The following is an 11,420-nucleotide window of genomic DNA, read 5'->3' as shown; positions in this document are numbered from 1 at the left end:
CCCACTTTCTTCTCTGACAGACACGTCATCTGCTAGACGTCGAACGTGCTTTCGAAGGGCATCCTGGGACATTGGAGGAATGTGGGGAAACTTGGCCCACAGAGGGCTTGCACATTCTCAAAGTCGGGTCTGCTCTAAATTAAACTCATCAAACACTAATGAGTCAGAGAACACGTCTGCCCATTAGTGTTGACAGCATTTTAAATGTATGAATGTGAAGACTATCAACAAAGGCCTACTTCTGAAGCCATATCTTGCCATGCTTTAGTCATTTTCATTAGCTTTCTAACCCTTGTAGGCCATGTCTTTGCTCGCCGCATGATGTGCTTTTAAAATGAATGAGGTTTCATGTTGTTTACTTCAACACCACACAAGTTAATGTTTCCAAATAGATTGAAATTGTATTGTACGATTAGGATATTATGGCATAACCTTCGCATAGTCACAGTCATAGATCTAAACAGGGATGGATTACCGAACGGGCCTACCGGGCCCAGGGGACCACAATATTTAAGTGTAAAAAATAAGTCTTCATGATATTTTATGGTTGATGGCTCACTATTTTAGTGGAGTTGACAAAAAAAATTATTTTAAGCAACTTGTTTGGTAATTTGGGACAGTATGTTTGGTAATTTGGGACAATGTATTTAACATAAAAAAAAACATTTTAATTGATTTGTTAACCATAAATATATCATTAAGGTTATTCAGTAGGCCTATGTGTTATCTTCTGATTTGGATGGTGAATTTTGGGACATAACAGGCCCTGGCAAGATAACGGAGCTTAGGTCGGTTGCCTGCCCTTTCCAGTTCTCTGTACTCCTGCAATGCTCCCTTCATTCTGGCCCACTACACACAGCTCTGACGGTTAGCAACCATAGCCTCTAATTTCTTCTGCTAAAAATTGCCTAGGATACATCACTTTGGTTTTGTGTTGTTATACAAGTGACCATTTCACTTTTTATCAGGTTATTTATGACTAAATTATTGACATATTTTCATTTTATACCCTAAACATGTTGTCCCAATTTACCATACATGTTTGGTAATTTGGGACACCAAGAAAATGTTTAAATTAAATTAATATAAACATAATTTCAAAAAAGTGTTTTTTTTTCCATTTAAGTACACTTATACATCACACATATTTGCTAATCATTGTTGTCCACATTAAATGAAGCATATACATTTTACAGCCTTATATTAAAATCCACATAAAGCCAGTCATTTTTTGACCTCTTTATTTTTGGGGTCCTGTGTAATGCTGACCACAACCCCCTGTGTGATGTCACCTATGTCATGTAATTTTAAATATATAATTCCTAAACAATGTTAAGCACCCCTAACTTTACCATAGCCTTTTCCAGTCAGAAGTAAAATCCTTTTTTCCTTATGCTGTCCCAAATTACCTGATGTCCCAATATACCTGAATTCACCCTACAACTCAGCACTTTGTATTACAGTGTTGGTCTAATTAAAAAATATATGTTTCCTATTTTTTAACGTATAGCTCAATACAAACGATATCAAAAACAAAACATTTAGGTCATTTATACAATAAATACGTTTTGTTAATAGAAAGGATAATATTTCGTGAATGACCCTTTGGCCATTTTCAAGCATTTGCCTCGTTCAGGCATAGAACCCACGCAAGTTCCTCATGCCCCATTATTCTTCTGGTTCATTTATAAGTACTAGGCTAATTATTCTAATTTATGGAAAACAAATACAAAACATCATATTGATCCTTCACTATTGCAGGCGTATTCATTTCGTTGTTCCTTTAAATTGAGCTTTTTCTGAGAACATTTAACAGTCAGATATTTTGGACATTATTATCATGCAAATAACTTATAACCAGTGATGTACTCAGTGTAATACGTCTGTGTCACGTCTGTGTAATACGTCTGTAATACGTAATACGTCTTAAAGGCACCCAGTGCAACTTTCGAGGCTTAAAAATAAACATTCAATTTCTAGTCATTTTTACACGTAGTAAGTTTCAATAACTCCGTACCATTACATACCGACATTCAAGCAGCAAAGATGAGACGTCGTTGTGTGGTGAGAACTGATAGAAAATCGATAACAACAACAATCGCCGCCATTTTCTTTATTTTTTGTAACCTACAATAAATAAAGCAGGATTCCAGTCAATGGAAAAATGGCTTCTCCCCACCGGCGATTGTTGTTGTTTACGATTTTCTATCAATTCTCACCACACAACGACGTCTCATCTTTGCTCCTTGAATGTCGATATGTAATGGTACGGAGTTATTGAAACTTACTACGTGTAAAAAAGACTAGAAATTGAATGTTTATTTTTCATTGAATGTTTACATAAAGTTGCACTGGGTGCCTTTAATGTCTAAATCACATGTACATTTATTCCACAAGAGCCTTCGCTAATTCGGTTTTAATCTGTAATCTATGTTCTCTAAAAAAACAATTATTACAGTTTTATGGGATTTATTTCATGGTACAAACACGACACTCGACTTTTGTTCATGTATGGCCAAGTACCGGCTATTCAGGAAAATCTGCAAGGCAGTGTGACAGTTTGGCTAATCCTCTGCAATAATAGAGGCAAAACCGGATTTCTCTGTAAAACAACTGGCAAAATCATGTGCAGTTTGTTAAAATACCGTCAAACTATATATGGCCGACAACATTGGTGAAGTTGGTGAGACCATAAGTGTTCCATGTAGCCTACTTCATCATGATTTACCACATTTCTGGGAAGGTGTCAAAGATGTCCTTGAGCTTTCTTGACAGAAAGAGGCCGGAGGCGTCGTTTTCATTACATACTGACAACAGGTTTTCAGCGATGCATTTCAAACATCCTTGAAGGTCGCGCAAATCTCTGTCGCTCGGAGAGTTCCTGGAGTCATTTTCGGCCAAACGCAGACAAATGTTCTTCAGGTCAACGCTGTCCTAAAGTAAGAACAGAGACGTGCGCAGGAATGAGACCAAGAGAACGTGACTCTATCCATCAGTTTATACGTTATTAATGATTGTTAAGGATGCTTACCTTTGGAAATACTGATAATATATTACCGTCCTTTGACTCGTCGGTGTACATGCCCTCCTCTATCGCGATTATCTGGGAGAGAGTGTCCATCAGGCGCGAGAACATGCTTTCGCGCGCTCTTTCCGCGATTGTCATACCCCTTCGGCGCATAGACATGTCTATGCTTCGGCCTGCCTGAGTTTTAGTCAAGGTGCCACGGCACACATGGGTGACCAGAGGGCTAACCTCTTTGTTGCCTCCGTAAGTGGATGGAGTAATCCTTCCATTCTGCGTGTTACGAGTGCGCACCTGATACAGGAGTGCCAAGGCTTCCATCTGCCAAGCGCGGTACCGACCCTCCATCCTTCTACAAAACCTGCTGCAGACTCCACACCTTCAGTTAGTGGTGGGAAAGCTGTATGATTCAGGTCTGCCGGTGAGAAGGCTATAAACCTATCGTCAAAGGTATCTTTAACTGACTAAACGACACCTAAACAATTGTCTGGGTGTGGTTAAATGCCAGTCGTTAACATACATTCGGCTGAGCCTAAACACTGCCTGGAATTAAACAATAAGCCAGATATCTAAAAGTTAATTCTACAATTAACAATTGTGGTGTTTGTCCATAATATCACTCAACTGAAAGCTAAGCTTTGTTAGATAAGAGAGCTACAACGCATAGCCTATGTATATCATTTACAAACACACAAATAAACTTGCCTCACCCCATACCAAATACTGAACTGTATCATCAGGCCAGTGTAGCTTGATTTTTTTTTTTGTATTGTTGTGTTCGTGAGAACATTGTTCCCATTTTCAGTGGAGTAGTAGACAGATCACGAGAACTACACGTGAACTACAAGTGCAAAGATGCGCAGAAAAAAAGACACAAGTCAGCAGCAGATCACAGGAAGGCGACGCAACCAAAGAATATAACGAAACCAAAGGGTAGAGACACAATCTACCAACCAACTTGGTTTAGGGGCAGACAAGGGGGGATGGGAAAGCCACCAATCCTGGTGTCATGGTGTTGGTCTGATAGCTAGCAATACTGCTCTCAGTAGTGAGAACTCATACATAATAAAAGGCCCTGCCCATACGTTTAACGTCTATGGGTTTTGTAGACCTCTATCCAATGAAATGTTTATAGCAAATAAAGGCCTATTATTCTTGGGAAGTGTATCTTCACTTCTGTTAACTTATGTAGGCTACAGCGGCACTTTTAATACTATGGAGAGTCCTTTTCTTAACGGAACTCCCTCATGGCATGACATATTCTGTGACTTAGTGATACTCTTGTAGTGAAAAACAACTGTTTACAAATCTTAGAGATTATATTCAATGAAACCAGAAGTCTGAGTGCAATAAACTGAAGTTTTATTCAATCCTGCAGAAATTTCATCCAAAACGAGAGTGGTGGTCCATGGAGCAGCTCTGACTAAAAAACCAAGCGCACTACCTATTTAAAAGGGCATATTCTGTCACTAAATTCCAAAACATCTTTCAAGATGCCAAAACAGCTGTGTCCTTATCAGTAGTTTCACCCCTCCCGGTTATGATGGCAAGGCTTTTTCGTAGGGACTTCTAGCCTATATGCTCCTTGATGAATTCCGCATCCCCTTATCCATAAACGTTTTAATTCATATTTGGCCGTCTCTGTACGCCTGCACCTGTGTGATCTTGTTTTGAAATATAGGCATCTCTGCTTGGCCTGACCTTCATCCCTACACACAGGCCCGTCTGCCTGGCACACAGGCTAATCTACGCGTAGGCCTGTCTGGCTGGCCTGACCTTGGTCTGTGCACACGGGCCATTCTGTTTGAACTTTCATAACACCCATTGATGCACACAGCCCTTATGACCCAAGTTATGACAACTGCTTCATGTTCACCACACCACTGGATTTTAACCATAATTCTCAACAATACCTCTGTCAACACTGCTACTAAATAATGTCCATTAGCCAGACATATCGGGTGAAACCTATTTAGAGAGCAAATGGCATCTGGTTTGAGATACCCATGGAGACTACATAATGTTATCTTATCAGCTGTGTGGAAGCTAGGATTCTTATTCTGCACTTTTCACTTGTTAACTCGAGCAGTTTTGTCAGATAGGAGAGAGAGAGGGGAGAAATATAGAGAGGGGTACAAAGCAAAAGGGGGCTGTGATAGCAGACTCCTCCATGGCAGTGCTAATCAGAAACAGTGGAGAGATAAGAGGCTTATAGAGTAAAGCACTGCATTTCTCAGAAACAATCATGGGGATAGAGTGTAGTGTTAAATCTATGAGTGTCAATCAATTCAATACAAAAACAGCTTTCTGGGTGGCATGGATAGCTGGAAGACACAGGACATGAGGAAACAAGAAACCCAAACCCCAGTTTGAGTATGTTTTGAGTGTTAGAAGTGGAGGTTGGATGCATGACAGATGATCAAGTTTTGAGAGTTGTAAGAGAATGAAGCTGGGTGAGGTTTTTCATTTATTTGCAAGCATACACCCCCTCTATGCTACATGCTATTGCTAACAAAGAAAGCAGTTCAACAAAGAGGCTCCGATTTTCACTCATGCATGACGCCAGCAGGTGGCAGTATAATATTTCACATAATTTAACCACAAACTGAATCCTTTCCCTCTGAATCCTTTCCCCCCCACCCTTTGATTATATTAACACCTAGTATTTAATCCAATAAAATATGTTTTATCTGCAGAATATTGCTCATATACGCTTCTCTGGGCCACAACAGATTGGTGTTTTTACAGTAGAGCTCCGCAGGTGAGTTATAAAATGTGACAACTCCCAATTAAAAAAAAACACAATTACCATCACAAGAACCAGACACACAAGAGCACACAAACACTGCCTGGTTTAAAAACATCCTTTAATAGGCCCGTGCCACACACATCCACACACTCACACACATACTAGTGAAAAATAATGCTCCTACAAAAAGAACACTACAATTATCGTTTGTGTGTTTTTTTCATGTCCCACAATATCTTTTCTTTAAATAAAATTACTTCAAGTACTCTGACTTGGGTACAAAATAAAACTGTTCTAGCTGCCTCCAGTAGGCCACAACACAGAGCAAGAGAGAGATAGAGAGAGAGATAGAGAGAGAGAGAGAGAGAGAGAGAGAGAGAAAGAAAGTAAGTAAAAAGAAAGGAACAGAGAGATATAGTGAACGAAAGATAGAGACTCACAACACAGTGGTCACAGATGCTGTTCTCCTTTCTGTGGCAAGGCAGATAGAGGGATGGGGGGCATCACTGAAAAAATACTCCTGACATTTCTTTTTTTTCCACACAGATAGATATGAATACAGTATGTCCATTTAAGTGGGTGTGTTCGATATATTAAAAAATAACAGTAATAATAATAACAATAATAATAATGTTACAAAAAATGAAAATAAAAATATTTTCCTACACCCCTATCTGTTCAGGGCAGGCACTACCAAGTTTTAAGGAGACCACAGTGTTCGCAGTGGATATGTATGCGCAGAATTGTACAACCAATATATGTTCCATCACTATTTTTTTCCTTTTGTTTTTAAGACTTAACATAAGGAGAATGCTACAATCGTTCCTAAGGCAATAAACCATATCTGATGTCTGAAACAATATTTACACATCATCATTCCCAGACTGAATATTGACATTACTAGACAGTTATATACATGAGGGCGGTCACTGCCAGAGAGAGAGAGAAAGTAAGAGAGAGAGAGAGAGAGAGAGAGAGAGAGAGAGAGAGAGAGAGAGAGAGAGAGAGAGAGAGAGAGAGAGAGAGAGATGCAGTTTCTACAGTCGAGCTGTTTTGAAAACTCCATATGTCCTCTGGCATGAAGATCAGTGTAAACAGATTCCTTGTTTTTCTGGTGATTTTTTTCTTTTCTTTTTTTTTCTTGATTTGATTTTCATATTTGGAGAAGAGAGAAAAAAAAACAACAGAACACACAAAAAACAAATAAACATTCCAGAAGTTTTTTTTAAAGCAGTTTTTTGTTTTGTTTTGTTTTTGCCGTTTCTTCCTTTTCATAGAAAATGAAGACTGGACCTTTATTTTGAATTTGTATTTTTTTTCCGCTTTTTATTTATTTACTTTCATAAATAATTAATAATAAAAAATTAAATACATTCACTATTAATATTAACCATAAAGTTCTTAAAAAATATATTTACAGGTAGTGGAAAGTGTTTTATCTAGTTACAGCTCTGATGGTTGTAGTTTCAGTGCCATGTTCTTCCTTTTTTTCTGTCTTTTAAGGAAATGGTATTGCACGAAGACCCTCCCCCCCTACTAGTCAGGGCCTCTTTGGGTATGAGTGTGTGTGAGGGATCCAAACGAGTGGTTTATTGGGGACAGAGAAGCCAGGCCTGGTCGAGAGAACGTTTCCCCAAGGGCACCGGAGCGACAGCAGTGATCAAACTCCTCCGTCCGTCCGTGACGGAGGAGTTTGTGAAGTCAAGTGTTTCTGAAATGTCCACTGCCAAAAGAGCGAAGAGCTGACTGGGCAACACACGGGGAGAGAGATGGATGTTGGTAAGGAGAAAGAGTGTGAAAGAAAGAGAGAGAGAGAGAGAGCGAGAGAGAGAGAGAGAGAGAGGTAGATAGAGGAGAAGAGAGACAGAGAGGGAGAGAGAGTGAGGTGTCTTAGTTCGTCTGCTTCAGCAGCTCTGTCCAGCGCTTCTCGAAGAACTTCCTCATGTTGTGCCCGGCCCGGCCGATGTCTGAGTTGTCCTCGTTGAACTTCTCACAGTTCTCGAACACCAGGTTCACGTCGATGATGAACGTCTCCAGATTCTGATACCTGGAGGACAGAGAAAGAGTCCATGAGACAGAGTAGTGGGGCTTAAGCACAGAGTTTATATCTGAATCCTGTTGGAATCATATGGAAGCAGGTCATTTTCATTGGTCAAAGGATGGATGAAGGATGGAATCATATGGAAGCAGGTCATTTTCATTGGTCAAAGGATGGATGAAGGAGGGAATCATATGGAAGCAGGCCTTTTCATTGGTCAAAGGATGGATGAAGGATGACACACACAGCTGGTGACATGTAGGAAGGTAGAGAGTGGACCTGATAGCTGCACACAGAGCAACTCCTAACACATTTCCAATTTAAAAGGAGAACTGAGCCATGAAGAACATTGTCATTAACGGCTATCTCTCATGCCCGTGTTGTTTTAAAAGGAAGAGATAGACAGCAGAGTGTCTGTACTATACTATGGACTATAGAATATATTACATATTATTGTATCGAACTCGAATGGATAATTCAGTTTGTGCTGCACTGACAATCAAGTCTTATATGTGTGGTATGATTGAGCAGATAAAGGCAGCCTTTATGTTTTGGGGTGGTTTAATAGAGCTTAATAATAGATATCACTCAGCTTCTGTGTGTTTGAATAAGGTGGTTTAAGTATTTATAAAAAAGAACCTGGTGAATTTTCACCCGGGAAGTATAGCAAACAACTATTTCAGTGTAAGTGAAAGTCCTCTCTGGCAAGTGTGTGAGTGAGAGACTGAACACTCATTATTTGCTAATGAGCCGCTGATGTGTGCGTGAGAGGAATCACAACACTCACTGGCTGCTAACGAGCTTCTCACGGATGGTGGAGAAGTCCATGGGCTTCTTGATGACCTTGCGGTAGCCGGCGACAGATTTCGGATTGACGGGCGTCAGGAAGGGCCAGGCGTCCTGGTGGTTCTCCAGCTCCGCCAGCAACACCCTGCACACACAGACACACACACACACACACACACACACACACACACACACACACACACACACACACACACACACACACACACACACACACACACGCACACACACACACACACACACACACACAGACACACAGACACACACACATGCAGGTGAGGAGGTCATCGACGCGCCAATTATCTATCCTTTGTCCCTTAATGGGTGAATTCTTCACCAATCAGCAGACAGATGATGTTTTGGTCATTCACACCATGACTCTCTACTGCATACCTGCACAAGCCCAGGTCTCTGTTGTTGTCCTTGGCCGTCTTGGCGCGCTTCACACACACCGGGCTGTCCTGTTTGGCAGCCGGAGGTGGGGTGCTCTTTTTGGTGTCCTTGGCTCCCTTTTTGGGTGGAGTGCTAGGGCCAGCCTTGGCCCCTGCCGGTGGCCCCATGGCCCCTGTGGCAGCACCAGCAGCACCACCAACAGCGGCACCATCAGCAACAGCAGCAGTAGCAGTAGCAGTAGCAGTAGCTGTAGCAGTAGTAGCAGCAGCAGCGGTAGCAGCCGCAGCAGAAGCGGCAGCAGGCTCCACCTCTGCGGGCTCTGCTTGCTTTCTGTTGCGTTTCGCTGCCTCGTTGCCCCTCCTTGCTGAAGCTGGCGACTTGGTCGGAGGTTTTCTATTCTTATTGGGAGACTGGGTGCTGGCCTGAGACAGAGGCAGAGGAAGAAAAACACAGATATTACAATCACAGCCCTTTTCAGTCTTTATTTCAGTGAACTTCAGCACAGGCTGGTGCTCTGTTATACTGTCCTTGCCACTGCAGAGTCAGACTCCATGGTTATGGAACCATGGTTTGGGAACCTATATAAACCCATTTTTTACAACTAATTTTTACAACTAACAAAGCCAGGAACCTATATAAACCAATTTTTACAACCAACAAAGCCAGTTATCCCAATATCTTTGGGCTACATCAGCATATAGCTCTGCCGTCTAGGTGGATGAAAAACGCTTCTGGTTTTGCCCTACATAAGTCTGATCCTCCTTTAATTTCCTGAACCACAAATGAAAGTGTGTGTTTGTGTGTGTGTGTGTTTGAGTGCTTGTGTTAGTGTGTGTGTGTGTGTGTGCGTTACCTTGGTGATGCAGGATGGGCAGTACCAGTCTCCCTCGGGGATGGTGAAAATCTTGGGCTTGTGGCAGTAGGTGTGGCAGCCCTTGTCACAGCCGTCACACAGCAACAACAGGTCCTCATTATCCCCCTTCCTGCAAATCTGACAGTACTACACACACACACACACACACACACACACACACACACACACACACACACACACACACACGCACACACACACACACACACACACACACACAAATACAAACACACCAGATTACTAATCGCCAATATTAAGCTACAATATTTAAGAACAATGTCATGAATAAAATAAAACGTCATGATGTCACACACATCACACTCTCTCTCTCTTACTCTCTCTCTCACACACACACACAAACACACACACTTAACTTACCACTTTCATGATGGACCTCTCCCAGGCGATGGACTTCTGCAGCTGCTGCAGGCACATGGCCAGCTGGGAGGAGCTCCTCACCTCAGTCATGGCTTTCCTCCACATCTTCAGACCCGGAGCCACCTCCTCCTCGCTCCTACAGACAACAAACACACACACACACACACACACACACACACACACACACACACACACACACACACACACACACACACACACACACACACACACACACACACACACACACACACACACACACACACACACACACACACACACACACACACAGACACGCACACACACACACAAATGTGTGGCGGGATTAGAGACAAACTCCAACTCCTAACACCTAAAAATAGTATGTTAAAAGTATAATAATAAATATCTATCTAATCCCAGAAGAATTGTCACACAAGCATAGCGACAAAAGGTACAGTGTTGAAACAATTGGAACAAGTGGAACCCCACACCAGGAAACATCCCCAGAGCCTGTCTGCACGGGACGAAGGTACCGTTCGGTCACATACACACATGAAACGCACACAGACATCAAACTACTGGTGACGCATGCTACACCGAGCTCCAGAAGCTGGCGCACACAAGATGGGTGAAGTGTTGGGAACATTTATGCCGGCTGTCGTCATGGATGACGACTCGACACACCATGCAGAGGCAACAAAAACACTCGGAGACGGGGAGTCCGCGCAGGCGCCCCAAACGCTCCGCAGACAGACTAAAGCAGCCAGCCGCAGCAGGATTGGACTCAAAGGAAAACACATAAAGTGAAAACAAGGACAGCAGAAAATAGCTGCCATGAAAGCACAAACACACAACAGCGCCACCTTGTGGTTAACATTAAAGCATAGAGAGAGAGAGAGCTTTTTGGCTTCCATTGGACGGATTATTTAAAGTAACAGTATGCAACAATTTGTACTTCAGGATTAGGATAAGAAGTTTTACCTTAAAATAACAGCTTGAAAAAAATTGGGGAGCTACAATGACTTTTAATATGGAGAATCACCTCTGTGCCATTGCTATACCAGGGTCCTTAGGCTTATAACTGCTAAATGTAAGATTGCCTGACGCCGCCCGGCTTTCTACTGTCTGCCAAACTAGTAAGTAGCTTATTTGGTGCCTTGCTTTGTCTTGTGTTGCACTTGCT

At 42.0% G+C, this 11,420-nt stretch overlaps 1 protein-coding gene across 1 annotated transcript in view; it reads right to left on the bottom strand.

The window, feature by feature from the left end:
* Positions 1 to 6,007: 6,007 nt before the first annotated feature.
* baz2ba (bromodomain adjacent to zinc finger domain, 2Ba) overlaps positions 6,008 to 11,420 on the bottom strand; it is a gene marked incomplete at its 5' end in the record, with an annotated part of 40,747 nt that continues 35,334 nt past the window's right edge. Inside the window, 5 exons of the mRNA XM_080833861.1 lie at positions 6,008 to 7,821; positions 8,600 to 8,743; positions 9,010 to 9,431; positions 9,863 to 10,009; positions 10,259 to 10,394. Of these exons, the coding sequence (XP_080689987.1) occupies positions 7,665 to 7,821; positions 8,600 to 8,743; positions 9,010 to 9,431; positions 9,863 to 10,009; positions 10,259 to 10,394 (1,006 nt within the window). The 3' untranslated portion in view covers positions 6,008 to 7,664. The remainder of the gene's footprint in view (positions 7,822 to 8,599; positions 8,744 to 9,009; positions 9,432 to 9,862; positions 10,010 to 10,258; positions 10,395 to 11,420) is intronic.

Source organism: Sprattus sprattus, assembly GCF_963457725.1.
Source record: "Sprattus sprattus genome assembly, chromosome: 3".
NCBI classification, from domain to species: Eukaryota; Metazoa; Chordata; class Actinopteri; order Clupeiformes; family Clupeidae; genus Sprattus; species Sprattus sprattus.
This window is presented reverse-complemented; position numbering and strand designations above follow the sequence as displayed.